Consider the following 18,991-nt stretch of genomic DNA (forward strand, 5'->3'; position numbering starts at 1 on the left):
ACAAGCGAAGGGATGAGAAAGCTCCACGACCGGTAAAATTCACACCTCTAATTATGCTTGTTGACAAAATTTTGACACAGATCCAGGATCAACACTACCTTCAGTGGCCAAGACCCTTGCATTCGTCACTTAACGTGCGTGACAAAAACAAATACTGCCAATTCCACAAGGATCACGGCCATTACACAGAGGATTGCCGAGACCTGAAAGGACAAATAGAGGAGTTGATACAGAAAGGAAAACTTCAGAAGTATGTGAAAAAGGGCGAATCCAGCAGATTCGGAGATGGCAACAAGAGCCAACGATAATCCTCGTCCAAGAATGAGATTCGTCCATCCCAACCATCACAGGACGTGATCGGGGAGATAAGCACAATCGCAGGGGGGCCATTCATGGGGGGATCATACAAGTCTCTCAAGAAAACATGCCAGAGGCAAGTAAACAGCGTCCATATGGAACCCCTATAGAAGCAGAGACGGACAAACCAGGATATATTTTTCAATGAAGAGGATGCCCGGGGAGTAAGGCAGCCGCATAATGACGCCCTGGTTATAACACTCACAATCGAGGGGTTTAACACTAAAAGGGTCCTCGTAGACAACGGCAGCTCCGCAGACATCATGTACTTACCGGCCTTCCAACAGTTGAAACTAGATCCTGGTAGATTGTGCCCATTCGATTCCCCCCTTGTCAGCTTCAACGGAGACAGGGTATACCCCAAGGGCATTGTGACGCTGAAAGTCACAATAGGAGCCTACCCGAAGCAACAGACCCGTCAGCTGGACTTCCTGGTGGTAGATTGTCCCTCCTCATATAATGTGATCATCGGGAGACCCACGCTCAACAGGTGGAAAGTAGCTACGTCCACCTACTGCCTAAAGGTAAAATTCCCAACCGAAGACGGAGTCGGCGAGGTAAAAGGAGACCAAGTCTTGGCCCGAGAATGCTACCAGGCCGTGCTGGCTACAGGGGAAAACCACACGTGGACGATCGAGGAAGAAAAAGAAGACAAAATGGAAGCTATGGAAACAGTAGAACTCGTCGAGGGGGAAACTACAAAGGTGACGAGGATAGGAACAACCTTAAGCCCCGAGATGAGGAAGAAACTCGTCCAATTCCTTAAGGAAAACTTGGACGTATTTGCATGGGGTCACAAGGATATGCCCCGCATACCACGCCAAGTAATCCAGCACGAGTTGAACATAGACCCAGGAAAAAAGCCCATCCAACAAAGACGACGAGTCTTTGCCCTCGAATGAAACCAAGCAATCACCGACGAAGTTAACAGGTTGTTGCAGGTAGACTTCATCCGAGAGGTTTATTATCTCGAGTGGCTGGCCAACGTCGTGCTGGTGAAAAAAGCGAATGGGAAGTAGAGAATGTGCGTAGACTTTACGAACCTGAACAAGGCCTGCCCGAAGGACAGTTTTCCCCTGCCTAGGATAGATCAGCTGGTAGATTCTATAGCTGGGCATAAGTTGCTGACATTCATGGCTGCTTTTTCAGGATACAACCAGATAAAAATGGCTGAGGAAGATCAGGAAAAAATTGCTTTCATCACTAGTCGAGGGCTCTACTGCTACAAGGTGATGCCCTTCGGACTGAAGAACGTAGGAGCAACATACCAAAGACTAGTAAACAAGATGTTCAACAAGCAAATTGGTAGAAACATGGAGGTGTATGTGGACGATATGCTCGTTAAGAGCAAAAAGGAGTTGACACACCTGGACGATCTGAGAGAGACGTTTGATACCCTCCAAAAATATCAGATGAAGCTGAACCCCAGTAAGTGTGTGTTCGGGGTAGCCTCAGGGAAGTTCTTAGGATTCATGGTGTCCCAAAGAGGAATAGAAGCAAATCCGGAAAAGGTACAAGCAATACTCAACATGGCATCACCAAAGACCGTCAAGGAAGTCCAAGAGCTCACAAGGAGGATCGCTGCACTCAATAGGTTCGTCTCTAAAGCAACCGACAAATGCCTACCCTTTTTCAAGACATTGAAGCAAGCTTTTTCCTGGACTAACGAATGCGAGGTGGCGTTTCAAGAGCTCAAATGTTACCTGGGCAATCCGCCCCTCTTGAGTCCCTCAAAGGCAGGGGAAAACCTTTATTTATACCTGGCAGCATCAGCCACGGCCGTCAGTACGACCTTGATTCGAGAGGAAGATAAGAAGCAGCTTCCAGTTTACTACGTCGGTCAAGCCTTCGAGGGAGCAGAAGCCAGGTATCCCAGGATAGAGAAGATCGCATTCACCCTAATAGTAGCTTCATGGAAGCTACGACCATACTTCGAAGCACACCGTATCCTTGTAATGTCGGACCAACCAATCAGACAATCCATGAATAAACCTGAGGTAGCGGGGAGGATGGTCCAGTAAGCAATCGAACTCAGCCAGTTCGACATCGAATACCATCCCAAAATAGCCATCAAGGCGCAAGCTCTAGCAAACTTTATTGCCAAGTTCACCCTTCCAGAAGATGACGACGACAGAGACAAGGTGGAACAATGGACGATTCAGACTGACGGCTCATCAGCCCAAAAGAGGGGGGGGAGTAGGGGTCATCATAAACACCCCCGACGGAGAAAAGCTCAGATATGGAGTCCAATTAAAGTTCCCGGCGACCAACAACGAGGCCGAGTACGAAGGGATACTGACAGGGCTAAGACTCAGGAAAGCCCTTGGGATTAAGAACTTGCTTATTCAGAGCGACTCCAAGTTGGCAATAGGGCAGATCAGGGAAGAGTATGAGGCAAAAGAGGAGAGAATGCAGAAGTACCTCAAGCTGACGAGACATTTAGCTCGTGAGTTCGATAAGTTGGACTTCGTTCGGATCCCGAGAAACCAGAATATGGCGGCAGATGAGGTTGCGAAAATGGCCTCGTCAGAAGAAGAACAGACGAACAGTGAATTTCTCATGGAGATTCAGAAACACCCCAGCATCGAAGAAGTCCCAATATTTTCCATCCAGAGCGCAAGTGGTTGGATGGCGCCGATCGTGTCATTTCTCCAAGACGGGTATCTCGCTCGTGACGCCTTAGAAGCCAGGAAGATTAAAGCGAGAGCGGCCAAATATACGATTTTGAATGATAACTTATACAAAAGAGGCTTCTCCCTGCCCTATTTGAAGTGTGTCAACGAGGAAGAAGCCAAGTACGTTCTTCAAAAAGTCCACGAAGGAATTTGTGGAGACCACGCTGGGCCTAGATCTCTGGTAAGCAAAGTCATTCGAACAGGGTATTTCTGGCCAACCATGCAGGTAGACGCTATAGAGCTCGTCAAAAGGTGTGATAAGTGCCAGAGGTTTGGGAACGTCCAGAGACTTCCAGCAGAAAAGATGACGACGATAACCTCCCCGTGGCCGTTCACATAGTGGGGGATTGATATCGTCGGCCCATTGCCCCAGGGGAAAGGACAAGTAAGGTTCCTGCTTATTGCTATCGACTACTTCACAAAATGGGTCGAAGTAGAAGCAATAGGGACTATCACAGAGGCGAGGATCCGTAGCTTCATGTGGAAGAATATAATTTGCAGGTTCGGGATTCCAAGAACAATTATATCAGATAATAGTCGTCAGTTCGACAGCCAGGGATTTAGAGACTTTTGCTCGGGACTAGGTATCAGGAACAAGTTCTCGTCACTTGGACACCCACAGGCGAAAGGGCAAACAGAAGTAACCAATCGGACACTGCTCAGAATCATCAAAGCCCGACTAGACGAGACAAAGGGCGCGTGACCCGAAGAATTGCCCAATGTCTTGTGGGCCTACAAAACAACAGCAAGAACCCCAACGGGAGAGACGCCTTTCAGGCTCACTTATGGTACTAAGGCGGTAATCCCAGTCGAGGTGGGTGTGGCCAGCACCAGGCGAGAAGTATTCCGCGAGGAGGACAACGACGACCAACTTCAAATCAATCTAGATTGCTTAGACGAAGTAAGAGACGAGGCCTCCAACAAGACGATGAAGTACCAGTGGAAGATGACCGAATACTATAACAAGAGGGTCAAGCTCAAAAGACTTGAAATTGGCGACCTCGTCCTACGCAAAGTCACCACTGCAACCAAAGATTCTGCCCATGGGAAGCTCGGTCCCACCTGGGAAGGACCTTACAGAGTCGTGCACTACTCCCGGCAAGGCAGCTATCATTTGGAGACCCTAGACGAGCAGAAGCTCCCACGACCATGGAACATTGAACACTTGAAGAAATACCATCAACAGATGTAACCAAAGAATGTACCCATTCCTGAAAATTAATGAAATAACAATTCAAATAATGTGTTCATACAAGTATCGTCGGTAGGAAACCCGGAAACCCGTTACGGCCTAGACGGACGTAGATTACTGACTAAGGCAAAAAGATAAAGAAAAATGTCTAAGTAATAAGATTCCGCGTAGACGGATGTACATTACTGACGAAGGCAAAAAGATAAGGAGAAATGCCTAAGTAATAAGATTCCGCGTAGATGGATGTACATTACTGATGAAGGCAAAGAGAAATACCTAAGTAATAAGATTCCGCGTAGACGGATGTACATTACTGACGAAGGCAATAAAAAAGAAAATAGCCTAAGTAATAAAATTCCGCGTAGACGGATGTGCATTACTAACGAAGGCAAAAGGCTAAAGAAAATAGCCTAAGTAACAAAATTCCGCGTAGACGGATGTACATTACTGACGAAGGCAAAAAGATAAAGAAAATAGCCTAAGTAATAAAATTCCACGTATACGGATGTACATTACTGACGAAGGCAAAAGGCTAAAGAAAATAGCCTAATTAATAAAATTTCGCGTAGGCGGATGTACATTACTGACGAAGGCAAAAAGATAAAGAAAATAGCCTAAGTAATAAAATTCCGCGTAGACGGATGTACATTACTGACGAAGGCAAAAGGCTAAAGAAAATAGCCTAAGTAATAAAATTCCGCGTAGACGGATATACATTACTGACGAAGGCAAAAAGATAAAGAAAAATACCAAGGTAATAAGATTCCTCTTAGACGGAAGTACGTTACTGACGAAGGCAAAAGAAATAAGATCTGACCCTGACGGGAACAAAGAAGTTGACGAGCTTTGATGAATGCACACAGGGACAACATGTGTAAGTAAATGCGATATTATAAAAGCCTAAAAACCAAAGGTAATTACCATTGTTTTTACATCTAAAAACCCATAAACACTGGGCTAAAGATATACTTAACAAAAGAAAAATTTTAAAGATGTTCTGGAATTTGAGCCTCAAACATATCAGGCACCTAAAAAAAAAAAAGAGAAAAAGAATTTTTTCTGAACAAGTAATAGGATCAGGTATCAGGGATGGCATCGTCCTCGGCAGGGGCATCAAGGGCAGGAGCTTCGACGACTGGGACATCAAGAGCAGGAAGGTCTCCAGGAACGTCAACAGCCGTCGCTTGGGCAGCTTCGTCAGCAGAGATCTCCCTGTCCACTTCCTCCATTTCCAGCGTCTCCTAGTCTATCCCAGAAGGGTGCTTGATGCAGTACCTCCTCAAAAGCTCGAACCCTTTGAAATACCAGCTGAAGAGCACAAAGTTGTACTCCTCAGTCTACTGGAAACCTTCGATAGCCCTGGAAGCGACGACCTTGATCTTTTCCTTCGCGGCTGCAAGCTGCTCGTCCTTTTCCAGAACCAACTGCTGCTCAACCTTTAGCTCGTCACTCAACTTCTTGACTTCCTCCCTGGAGTGGTGAACGTCCTCCATCGACGCTATCAGATCCCTCTTCAACTTCGAGTTCTCCATCTCCAAGACCTTGATCCGAGAAAGTGAGGACTCAACCTTAGCCTCCTGAGCAAGATACTCAGACGAAAGGTGAATGGTCTCCCCCAGCACCTAACAAAAAAAAAAAAAAAAAAAGACACGCGAAAGAATCTAACCTTAGCACACCTATTTAAGAAATATATATATATATATATATATATATATATATATATATATATATATATATATATGTATGTACATATGTCACTTAAAACGAGCAGGTTACCTGGACGAGCTTATGAAGATGACGACTCATCAACTCATTTGGGGGCAAACCCGAGATCACCTTTAGGTCTTCTGCGATCACGACCCCATGAGCCCGGTCCGTCGCCAACTTCTCGTCGTCTCAAATGGTGGACGAGCAAGCAGCCTCCTTCCCCCTATTTAACGTACGAGGCCTTTTCGAAGCAGGAGTCGGAATCTCTTCAACCGAAGTGGCCGGAGAAGCCGTCCTCGTCGTCTCGGCACCGGAAACCACTGGAGTGGCCGAAGCAGTCGGAATGACGGAGGAAACCTTCCCTTTGACATGGACCACTTTCTTCCCAATGTTGGATAGCGGTTCGTCCTTCTTAGATCGCATCTTCTCGTACATGCCCTTGTTAAATTTCGTCGTCATCTCTGCGAAGAAGGAAAATCTTATAAAGGAGCAAGGCAACTAAATACAGGTATGGGATCGAGTTTGACGAACTCAAATGCTTACTCTTCTTTCCTTCAATATTAAGGCTCCGCGGGACATAAGGGGATGGATCGGGGCCAAGGTTGTAAAAAGCAAGCGTCCGCGGATCTACTAAGTTGTCCCAGTTTTCGATAGTCTGGGAATACATGATGGCCGTCTCAACACGCTCCTTGTACCTGCTTTTGAGCTTTAGCCTCCGTTTAACTGCACATGAACGAAAGAAGTTAGTGACGATAACATCGGGTCCAACAAACAAAAAAACACAAGAAAGGATACTGACGCACCTAAAGTTGGGGTTCCCCACCGACGAAGCAATCTGGGGATATCACCCCAATCCTGGCTAGAGGGGGTCTCAAAATTGTCCCTAGACACAAACACAAATCTGGACTTCCAGTACCTGAAGGACGAAGGTAAGCCCTTGACGATCCTAGTTCTTCTCTCCCAAGGTACAAGCTCATAATACCCGTACTCTTTGGACTCTTTCAAACGATACAAATAAACAAGCTCATTTACCTTGATCATCTCCCCGTTAGCAGCCAACCATATTTCCATACAGTTGACCACTATTCTCCATGAATTAGGCATAAGCTGCCTAGGAGCGATACCCAAATAAGCTAAGAGCTCCATCACAAACGGATGGATGGGAAGCCTAAGACCACAAGTAAAAGTGGCCTCATAGAAGCACACTTCACCTGGAAAAAACTGACAAGCCCTCTCCTCGTCAGTAGGCCGACCAACGCGAACCCGTTCCGGAAATTGAAACCTATCCCTAAACCTACCCACGGCGTCAAAGTCTAACCCACACGCCTCCACGAGGGCATGAAAAGGCCTAACTTCTCTAAAGGTCGACGCGGTTGTGTCCCCCTCCATAAGGTCGCCGCTAGACGACAACCCCATCTCGAGATCACTAGACCTAACCTCAGACATCGACCGTGGCTCCCTCACCAAACCTTTGAACCAATCGACTGACTGTCGGAGCAATGGAAACAAGTCGCCCAAGACAACACCTAAGTTGTTACCCTAAAAAATGAAACCCTCCAAATTGGGAAAAACACCTAAGGACCCCCCTAAGCGAGCAAAAAGAAAGGAAATCGAAGGGCAAGCTACTCTAACCTCTAAATTACTAACCATGGACACCCAGGCAAAGTACAAGTAAACAGGAAAGTGCTAAAATCCCCACAAAAAAAAAAGAAGAAGCAGAAGCCAAAAAGAAAAAGAAATCAGATATTTGCAAAGAGAAAAAGAGAAAAGAAAGAGGAAGAAGAAAAACATACCTCAAAGAAGAGAAGCAGGAAGCCCAACGACCAAACACGCACCAGCTCAAAGGAAAATGGAGAAATAGGTGAAAAAGATGCTCAGAGGGATAAACTGAAAATTGGAAGAAAATGAAAGGTAAAGTTGGAGAAGAGAAGTCTAAAAACCAAAAGGAAAAAAAACTGAAAATCGGCGGGAAACCCAAGGGTCATGCAGTGAGGACATAAACCTTCTCCAACCATATCATGCCACATGGCCACGACCCGCGTAACGCTGCCACTACGCATTCAATGTGTCACGAAATCCCAAAGGTTAAAAAAAAAAAAAACTTTTCGTCTTCCACGGTCATCAGGACACGCATTGACGACCATGGAACCCGGGGGGGCAGCTGATGGGGCTGACGAAGTTGAACACGGACGAGGTCGCCTCCACAGACGAACCTGACAGATTATCTGCGTCATTGGCGAGAACGTTAATACTATTCAATGCTGCCAATAATGTCCCGGACCGTTACAAGACCAGCTGGACGAACCGGTGGAAACGTATTAAAATCCATTACTCCGCCAGAGACATTATCAAGGAAGACATTAACACCACAACGGCTATAGTCCAGAAGGATATATAAAGCCCTCACAACACTAATACGAGGTACACACAGAATCATAACATATATTGAGCTATTTTTGATATTTTGACTGCCACCTTCTTTCATTCTAACTTTGGCATTGAAGGCGTTGTGGCAGACACCACACCGGTGACCATTTGAGTGAGTTCTCGCTTCCATCGCGTCGCCAGAGCGCTACCGGCACCGTCTGGACGAACCCAAAGAAACTGACGAGCTTCTGCTTCATCAACGGTATTCTCCTTGTTGTCTGAAGATGATAAGGTGTTGTTGCGTGACAATGGTGACCGCTTCTGTTTGCTTCACGACTTGGGAATCCCATTGATATATCACGGTGCTTTGTTACAAAAAATAAAAAGCGTGGCTGAATCGGCTAGGGGATTGAGGATGCCAATTGTTGTGGATCTATTGCGCCTTATGAAACGCGTAATAAAGATACCCATGACAATTCATGATGTGGTGGTTTCATTCAATGATGAATATGAGGTGGTCAGTGTCAGAATAGTTTTGGACTTCGTAGAGACTTATGAACCTACGCCCATTCCGGCGGCGGAATCTTCCATTCGAGCTTTGGAGAAGGTTATGTTTTAAGGAGGACCAAACTCGATTCAAGAATGTACTATCTGCATGGAAGAGTTTCAAATTGATTCGAATGTCACTCGCATGCCATGCTCGCATGTCTATCACGAAAAATGTATCTTCAAGTGGTTGAAGACGAGTCACGTATGCCCCTTGTGCCGATACCCAATGCCACAAGGCTGTTAAGATTGGGAATTAAGCACCAATTTCTTGATCAAATTTTAGTTTTATGTTTATATGTGATTCTAGCTCAATTTCTTTGAAAATATTAGTTGTTATTGAAGGTTTTTTTTTTTTTTTTTTGAGAATGAGTTGTTATTGAAGTTTGTTTCTTTATTTATTAGTAGTCATTATGAAAAATTTTGTACCAAGATCTTGAAATCGTGATATATTTTATCCTTGTTGGCCCCTTGGATTTGATCATATTTAATTTGTGCATATTATTTTTTCATAGCATATGTTAATTGGTAAGCATATAAAAATGACATTCATAATTATTTTATTTTATCTTAAATTAATTAGTTTAGTATATTTTATGTTTTCTAAAACTACTTTTACTCTAATTAATGTGTAAGTAATCTTTACATGTTTAACTTAATCCCAAAAATTTTTCTAACTCAACCATAGTTCGAATTCTTGAGTCTTTTTTTTTTTTTTTTTTATTACAAAAATTCTTCAGTCTTCTTGATTGATAATAATAACTTGTTTTATCAATTAATTAATCTGTTGCTTAAAACTTTTGGGTCTAATTAGTTTTATGTGTAATAATATTATTCCTGGTCATTAAAAAACTTTAATCATAATATTTTTTAAAAAATATATCATTTTTATAAAAAATATCAGATAGGCCAAGAATTGTATTGACCCCTTTGTAATGAATTAACCAATTAATTAGCCAAGTGAATTAATTAGGTTCAAATACATGCAATGAGCGTGGTAGCACAAACAAATCACCAAATAACTAAATATGTAGCGGAAATTAAATGACACGGTGATTTGTTTACGAATGGAGAAAACCTCCGAGGCAAAAATCCCACCAAGTGATTTTAAGATCACCACTCTAAGAATCCACTATTATCAAAACAAGTTGTTACAAGTAAAAGAATCTCAATACCTTATACCAACCTACAGTTGAACCCTTATCTCAATACCCAATTGGACTTGTTCTGTACTAACAATCTCTTCTTGTATTGCATGGCTCCTAGTTGTAACTAACCAATAGATGCGCGGATCCTAGTACGTAACTTGGCTACAAAGTTCTTCTGTTCATCACACGATGAAAATCATGAAGTTGCTTGGTCACAAAATCTTATGGTGTACAAACACAGCATCTTCTATAAGAAAAAGAAGAACTAGGGCAAATATTGTTTCCGGTCACAATTTGCATGAACAAGACTTTGCTCAATACTCGCGCAATCCTAGATGGCCCTTAAAATAATTTTTATACATGTTTAGGGTTGTGAGAAAAGAAAGCCCAAACATACATTCACGGATTGGATGAAAATCAGCTCTGAAAAACTGAACTTCATAAATCTCGACAAATACCCTAGCTGTCGAGCAACTGCCGAGCCTCAGGCTAAAACAGCTCTTTTAAACCTCGATAGATACTAGCTGTCGAGTTATCTGTTGAGCTTTAATGAACAACACTTCCTTACTTAATTCTTGGACAGATTTGCATGGCTTTAACACTTGAACTTGAAACCTTATTTCTTGAAGTATTAAACACATCCTAGATCTACCCAATTACAAGTAAAGTGCGTTTTGTTAAAGGATTAGTCAATATATAAAATGTTGACATATGTTCCTAACATCAAATCACATATGCCCTAATAATATCTTGAGTAGAATTCCCTTGTTCCCCTAGCTAACTAATGGAAATTATCATATCTATATTGATATCTATATGATATATTATATACTATATAATAAAAATTGGGTTTAGAAGTTTTGATTGCACCAAATTATAGTAATTTTTAAGAAAAAAACAACCGTTTATTTATTATTATCAACATCTTTGGATAAAATAACAATAAATATTTTAACAAAACATGCAATTTACATCAATAATTGTTTTAACAAAACATGCCGGCTACTTTCTATATACAAAAAATTTAAATAAATAGAAAACATGCAACCTACATTTTATTCATATTAACTTTTTTTTCTTTTCCTTTTTACGTGAATAAAAGGAGTTACATACACATATTGGAATATACATACACATCCAAGTCTACTTGGTAACCCCATAAAGTCTTTTTTTTTTTTTTAAATACATAAATTCATTACCCAATTTTTTTTTTTTTTGATAACTCAAGTCTTTTTCTTATTCCCTCAAAAAAAAGGAGGGCAAATTACAGTAAACTCACTTGTGGTTATACCCATTTTCACTTTACCTACTCATAGTTTAAAACTTAACACTTTGCCCACCTGAGATTACCTCTATTAGGGTTCCGTAACCCACCTCATCAATTTCATCGTTAAAATTAAAACAAAACAAACAAACAAACAAAAAAGAGAAAAGAAGATCTAAAGATATTTTGTAAATATTATGAAGGTTTGGCTTTATATGAACATTCTACTTCTTTGTAAAAATTTTCTTTAAGCTAAAAATTTAAACAAAATTGTGATATCCATAAAAATCCAAAAAGGAAAAAGGAAAAGAGAAAAATATAACACAATTAGTGCCTAAATGCAAAAGAAAAGCCATCCACAGCCAAGAGAGAGATGAGATCCTCCCCAAACTCTAGCCCTTTCACAGAGAGAGAGAGAGAGAGAGAAAGAGAGATCCAATGTTGATCTGCATGAGAGAGAAGTACATCCACCAGCGATCTAGCGTGAGAGAAGTAGATCCGCCGATGACTCGCGTTAGCACCTTCATTGAATCTTAGTCGCCACACTTGTTCGCATTATTCCCGCAACTCTGTGGTTACCTATCTACCTCACCAAGTCAAATTCAACGTTTCCTATACAAATCAGATTCATCCTTCTCTACTTTACTAGATTCATGACTATTGTTGTGTGTTTTTTTGTGGCTGATGAAGGGTGAATCACTGGGATAAAGGAATTTTTTCTGGGTTCTTTCTTGGTTGGGTCATGGTGGTTAGGAATGATAATGAATCGAGTTTGAGGCGGGTTTTTTAATGCTCGAACTCAACCCGGATGCCTATCCCTGTGACCTGAACCCGACCGTTTAATAAAAGAGTTTTTTTTCACCCTAAACCTGTCCCGTCCCATCATGCCTGGCCCAAAATCAAAAAGAGAAATTACAAACACACAAATTTCAAATTTATGATTTTCCAGCCCAAAATCACAAACACAAACACAAATCTTAACGCAAACATAAACACTGAAATCATAAACACAAACACTAACTCACATGATTGAGACAAACTAAACCCAAAAAAAAAAATGGAGAACAAGGTGGAGTGAGGCCGTGAAAGGGTAGTTGAGTAAGGCCGTGAGGGGGATTGAGTGAGGCCGTGAGAGGGTGGCTGACTGGCAAGGTATCGGTGCGAGATAGGTGAGGGATATGGCCATATGGGTTGTGCGAGATGGGCAAGGGAGATGAAAGGGTTGTGAGAGATCGACAAGGGCAAACCGGAGATAAGAGAGTCAGGGAGTTATGCTTGACTGATTGTGGCCATGTGAGTGAGAGAGCTGAGAGATGAAGAGGGAGAGGTGGTCGTGTGAGTGAGAGAGCTGAGAGATGAAGAGAGAGTTTAGAAGATATTTATACCTAGGGTTATGGTTTTTAAAATTTTTTTTTATTTATATTATATATGTATACAAGTCAGGTTCGTGCCAGGTTTGCATAATACCCAAACCTGTTTTGGATTTCTTAATAAAACCCAAACCCGCCCCATTTGCTTCAAGAGTTAGGTAAGACCCGCCCCATTAGGGTCGGGTCAGATTGAGTACTCGCGGGTCAGGCATATTTTGCCATCTCTAATGGTGGTGCTAAGTTTTTTGTGGGTTTAATAGATTCATGACTACTGTTGTGGTTTTTTATGGCTATGAAAGGTGGGTCATCGTGGAAAATGAGTTTTTGCTGGGATTTTTTGGCTAGGTCATGGTGGTGTTCGGACTTTTGTGGGTTTCTTTTTTTTTGCTTTGAATGCTAGATTTTTTTTTATGCGTATTAAACACACAAAAGAAAGATTTGATTTGATTGGTAAATTCTTGTGACTTATTTGAATTGATTGGCTCAAGAAAATTCTTAGGTAGATGAAGAATGTTCTTCAACTAAAGTTTCACAATTTTTACAAATATGCATTTAGATCTTTTTTATATATGTTTTTGACAGAGGTGGGTTATAGAATGTTAACAGAGGTAACCTTAGGTGGGCAAAATGCCAAGTTTTAAATCACGGGTGGATAGGCAAAGTGAAAATGAGTCTAACCACATGTGGGTTTACTGTAATTTTCCAAAAAAAAATCTTTTTCTTATGGAGACAGACCAATTAGAGAGAAACATTCATGGCTAGGACCCTCTGAAATTATCAAAATAGGATTATGGGTGCCATTTACGTGGATTGAAAATTATAATGGTTATTATTATATTTTGAGATTATCTATTTGATGAAGACTTTTTTGAATCCTAATTAAGTTAGGATTTCTTTATATATATATATATATATATATATATATATATAGAGAGAGAGAGAGAGAGAGAGAGAGAGAGAGAGTTTTTACTGTATTCTTATATATATTCCTATCACAACTTCTTCTTTTTAAGGCTTCTTCTTTCTTTTTCTTTTTCTTTTTATTTTATTTTTTTGGAAAGAAACACTACTTATTATTCTAATCAATTCTCTCCCCCATTATCAATAATTCTCCTTCTCTCATAATTTCTATGTTGATTAGAAATCTAACGCTCTTTTTGTTTTATATTGTTTTTTTCTTTTTACTTAGGCAATTTGATACTTGTGAAATCCATATAGTAGAATGCTTTATCAAACATATCATCCACACTATTGCAAGCATGTAATTCTCTTCTACGTTTATGTGTTTTTTTTTTTTATAGGTTTTGCTTATGAGTCATAAAGGCAATTTTAAATCCATGAAATACATTATATAAACCTCTATAAATATTTACACTTTATCTATTTATTATTTAAGAATGATCAAATTTTGTATTCTCTACTACAAAAAGGGTTTCATCTTTTTATTTCAGCTGGTTTGTATTTGTGTTATGTTTATACATGCCTTATTAGATTAAATTAATTTTCTTGAATAGTAAAATTTTCATGTTACTATTTCTCATTTTTATTTTTGTTGTTAGTAATATTATATGTGCGTGGAAAAGATTGTCTAATGGACAAAGTTTAGTTACAAAATTAGTTGTAGCCTTAGGTTACAAACTTATTTAATATCTTTTTATTGGAGATGAATTTTGACAAATCCACCATTGGATTACATCTTCTTCTTATATCCTTCATACTTGCAAAGTTTCAAGAAAATTAAAGATCAATAGCTGTGTCATCAATAAATTTATTAAATTGCAAGTTTTTGTAATTTAAAATTATGCACGAAATATAAGCTTATCAATTATATAATAAATAATATCTGATTAACACAAAATTTAACATGTGTGTAAGAACATGCAATTCAACGGTTAAATTTTCAAATTATGTTGTAATATTTATTTTATTGAGTGAGTTTGTAGCCTTAAGCTACAACCAATTTTGTAGCTAAATTTTGTCCTTGTCTAATTTCACTCTAATTCATTTTTGTTTTGGTTTTTACAAATACCAATATTCATACTTATATTTAGCACCCACAAGACATTTAAAAAATATTCCTTCACAAGATCGCTATAACCAAGAAATATTGAACCTACATCATGAAAAAGAATCCACACCTCAATCTGATCCTACAACTTTGCTTGAACTAATAATTTTTTTAACAATTGTCTATGTAAGGACCAGGAAATCTATCAGCCCAAGCTCACCTAGAACAGTGAGTTTGTACAATTCAACCTAGGCCCAAATCAATAAATTTGTAAGAAAATGAAACAAACAACAATAGAGAGCTCAACCTGAGGATGAGAATAAGGAAGGAAGACTTCATATTATAGAAAATATACTATTCACTCTCTTCTCTCAATGTTCTTCTTTTACTTTTCCTTTTTCTTTTATCTAAAATCCGAATCCCTTTTCTCTGAAAACTTTCTTTTTCTTATATACTCTCCCCTACTTCACATCTTGACCTCCTATCTTTACCTAACCAAATTCTCCTTATGACACCTCCCCCCTTAAACATTTGATAAAGGTGGTAGAAGAAGTTGCTTAGCTGTGAATCGCACTGTTCAGGTCACTTCCTCATCAATACAGCTAATAAAGCTGTTGTTCACCATTTGATGCGGAGGCAACAGCCTACTTCAAACTAGAAACTCCCCTATGACCTTTGATTCTCTCTCATCAGATTCCTCCTCCCACTTGGAACGCCCCAGAGTCATTTTGACTCATCTCTTCCTCCTCCCGAGCAACCTTCCTCCTCGGGCCCGTGGCCCATATTGCAACTCTTCAACTTCATCCTCGGCCCTCGGGTACCCACAGTTTATGTCCAATATCTTCCTTAGGAATCCTCTAATATTATATTTTCATTACTCTCCACTCATCTTTAAGGTGATCCTCTTTAGATAAAAGAGGCCATTAAAATTGTAAATAAAGGTTTGAAAGAAAGAAAAAAAATTGTAGTGCTCTTGAAGTGCATAAAACAATTACGTTTTTTTTTTTTTTGGAAAATGAAAAATTCTAGTTAAGTTTTTTTAGGTTTTAATTATTAAATTATGGAATTTTTTCATATATATGTTGTGTGATTGCTTGGGGCCTTTTAAGAGCAATACTTTATATACAATTTATATGATTTAGATTCAAGTTCTTATTAATATATTATTTTCCAATAAAATTATTCTAAAAATTTATAGTCAAAATCGTGAAATGCACAGGAATAATACTAGTGTAAGGACACAGTTTTGTTCCTAAGCTTAAAAGGTAAAATGATCTAAGCCCAAAGAGCCCAATATAATGAATTTGTAGAGAGTGGGTTAGAAAATTAGGCTCTAATGAGTTGGATAACAATTATAGTGAGTCCAGATGACAAGAAAACAAAAATATACTAGTTTTATTCAGAGAAAATCGACCTCGGTTTAATCCGAGGAGATTAGTTCTTGAATATATTTCCTTTGAATTTGACTACAAATCTAGTTTTTATTGCTACCGTGTCTTTCTCTCAATTCTCATATGCCCCTCTTCTATAATGGTGTCTTTCTTCCTTATATTCCCTTCTTTTGTTTTATCTCCACCCTCCACGTGTAGGTCAAGTTGCTAGCTTTGATCCTTGTCCCATCAGCACATTCCTGAAGCCTTTGGGAGTAACTCTAAGGCTAAATATCACTATTTAGGTATCACCTCCACATTAATGCGACTAGAGAGTTAGCTGCAGAATATTCAATGCTGTGATAACAGCTTTTTCTTAGATATTTCTTAGCTTCCTTTTGTCTTATGTTTTCCTGATGTTTATCCTTATTAATAGAAGCCTTCGGAGTGTTGCTCTTGATAGCATACCACACCTTCTTACCTCTGCTTCGATTAGCCGATGTGTCATTTGTCCTTGAACCTCCTTCCTGAACCCTCATGACCAAACCCCTTTCTTCATTCAATAACGTGGACTTCTGCGATGATGTTTATCCTTCTTCAGACTACTAGGTGTTCTCGGACATGGCCCACAGCTCAACATACACTACTAGGTGTGTCATCCCTACAACTAGTATAATATAAAATTAAAGTATTTGACTTATTATTGACTTCATAGCACATAAGCTTGATGTGCTCACAATTTTCAACGTCATTTATATTTTTTAAATTATTATTTTATTTGACAAAATCTAAACACAAAGAAACAAGTTTTAATTAAACTATTTATCATTTTCCAAATCTCACGCTTATTAGGATTTCTACTGATTTTATTTTATTTGGCTTTATTTTCAATTAATTAATAATTTATTCTTTTTTGAGTCCTCTTAGGAATTTTTTTCTCACTCCCTTCATAAAAAACAATATCATAAAAAACAAATATGTGGGGCAAACTTATGTGACATTTAACAAAAAATGTAGACAAATGGGCTACTAACGCAAACGGCGGCTAATGTAAACAGAATAAAATTTTATGGTATAAAACTCAAATACCCCCAAACTTTAGGATGCAATTTAGCCTAAACTTAAGTGTGATTGTCATTCTGAGAATTAATCAATTATTTATTTTTATAAAAGTTTAAAAGTAATTGGTTTCCTAAATCTAAAAGGATAGGAAAAATATTGGGGTGGGTAGGTTTTTTTTTTTTTTTTCATATAAGGTTGGGTATTTCTTTCTTTAAGATAAAGTTTGAAAAACAAGTGGGTAAACAAGAACTCTATTCCGCGAACAATGCTGTTTCCCAACATGTCTATTTAGTCTATAATTCTATATCTAATATATATACACACACAAAATATTGCATAGGTTACGTTCCAAAGATCTCTCAATTTCTTTCTCGAGGTCTCTGCAACATCTCTTACTTTTTCTTTCGTTCCCTATCTTGTCAACTTTCAAACATGTCCCGACGCAGATCCAACTTCTATGAAAACGTTAAATTCAGGGTATGGCAGGAAAGCCAACCCAGGAACCAGCCACCATCGCAGTGTTTGGACGGCTTTCCTATCGAAATTTATATGCTTAAGGTAATGCGGCTAGAAGAGAGCTTAGACGTTGGCAACAGTCATGATCATGAACCACCGACAACTTCCTACGAACAAATAAGCCTTCACAGAAAATCAGTGTGGCTCCCCAAACATGAGGTTCTGTTGCAAGACAACGGTGATCGCTTATCCTTTTTGCTTTGCGACTTTGACATCCCAGTTGAAAATCACGATCCTGTGTTACAAGAAATAGCTAGTGTTGCTGGATCTGCTGGGACGTCAAGGATGCCAATTGTTGTGAACCTGTTGCGCATAGTGAAACTTGTAATAGAGGAGATTATTGATGATGATGATGATGAAGACTCTAATGAGGAGGAGGAGGAGCTTGATAGTGTAATTTTGGATTCCATGGAGACGTATGAGCCTATTCCGGCAACTAAATGTTCCATTAAGGCTTTGGAGAAGGTTAGGTTTCAACAAGGGTTGAAGTCGGTTCAAGAATGTGTCATTTGCATGGAAGAGTTCCATACTGGTTCTGAAGTCACTCGCATGCCGTGTTCGCATATCTATCATGGAGATTGTATTGTTAGGTGGCTAGAAACAAGTCACATCTGTCCCTTGTGCCGATACCCAATGCCGCATAATGACCTATGGAGTCCCAGTATTATTGATTGTGTCTATATGTGTATTAATTTTCCGTTGGTGTTATATATATGTGTTAGAGCATTAGCAAAATTGCTAAAATATTATTTTTAGCACCACAAACTACAATAACTGAGGTACATATGATGCCATATTTAAAAATCTTTGACAATCCGCTACTAGTTTACTGTAGCAAATTGCTATTTACTTTTAATATTTTACTGATTTAGGTTGCTATTTACTTTTAATTTTTTATAAAAAAAAATTGATTAAAATGAATGCTTAATAGTTAATATATGCCCTAAGGGCACACATTAACCGTTATCGAGTCACTCTGCCTGTTGTTTCTTGGACTTCTCAGCCTTAAGCTTCCTTAATGTCATCGAACTTAGTTTCTCTCCACTAGATTCTTCAGAAACTACAGGGGCGGCTTGATGCATTTGGGGGCCTAAGACAAAAATTAACTATCTTGTCTTTTAGATTCAAAATTACTACTAATTAACATAAACTACATAGAATTTTTTCTTTTTTAGAAATTTTATAAACAGAATTTGACAAAAAATTTTTATACTTGTTGATATGGTAGATTAATAGTGGTAAGTAAAAGAGTGGTGTTAATGGTAGTCTTATTGCCCTTTTGGATCCGGATTATTAGAGCTGCATTTTGCTTTTTGCGTTTTCTCCTTTTTTTTTTCATTTCTTCTGCGGGGGACAAAACGCGCTGTGTGCACACTGTAAGCGTACTGTGCACGCACTGTTCACGCACT

General features: G+C 39.3%; 1 protein-coding gene across 1 annotated transcript; it reads left to right on the top strand.

Moving 5' to 3' along the window:
* The first annotated feature begins 17,627 nt into the window (after positions 1-17,627).
* Positions 17,628-18,659, top strand: LOC142632816 (uncharacterized). The gene is made up of 3 exons (XM_075807147.1): positions 17,628-17,906; positions 17,958-18,138; positions 18,586-18,659. Exons 1-3 carry the CDS (start codon positions 17,628-17,630, stop codon positions 18,657-18,659), a joined length of 534 nt encoding a protein of 177 aa, XP_075663262.1.
* The last annotated feature ends 332 nt before the right edge of the window (positions 18,660-18,991 follow it).

Source organism: Castanea sativa, chromosome 4 (assembly GCF_040712315.1).
Source record: "Castanea sativa cultivar Marrone di Chiusa Pesio chromosome 4, ASM4071231v1".
Taxonomy (NCBI): domain Eukaryota; kingdom Viridiplantae; phylum Streptophyta; class Magnoliopsida; order Fagales; family Fagaceae; genus Castanea; species Castanea sativa.

What these genes read in the sequence shown, in the direction of transcription:
- LOC142632816 (XM_075807147.1), top strand. Translation starts at nt 17,628, where the DNA reads ATGCGGCTAGAAGAGAGCTTAGACGTTGGCAACAGTCATGATCATGAA. An exon ending in TGTTGCGCATAGTGAAACTT is followed by an intron (nt 17,907 to 17,957) that starts GTAATAGAGGAG and finishes TCTAATGAGGAG; the next exon opens with GAGGAGGAGCTTGATAGTGT. An exon ending in TGAAGTCACTCGCATGCCGT is followed by an intron (nt 18,139 to 18,585) that starts GTTCGCATATCT and finishes TGGACTTCTCAG; the next exon opens with CCTTAAGCTTCCTTAATGTC.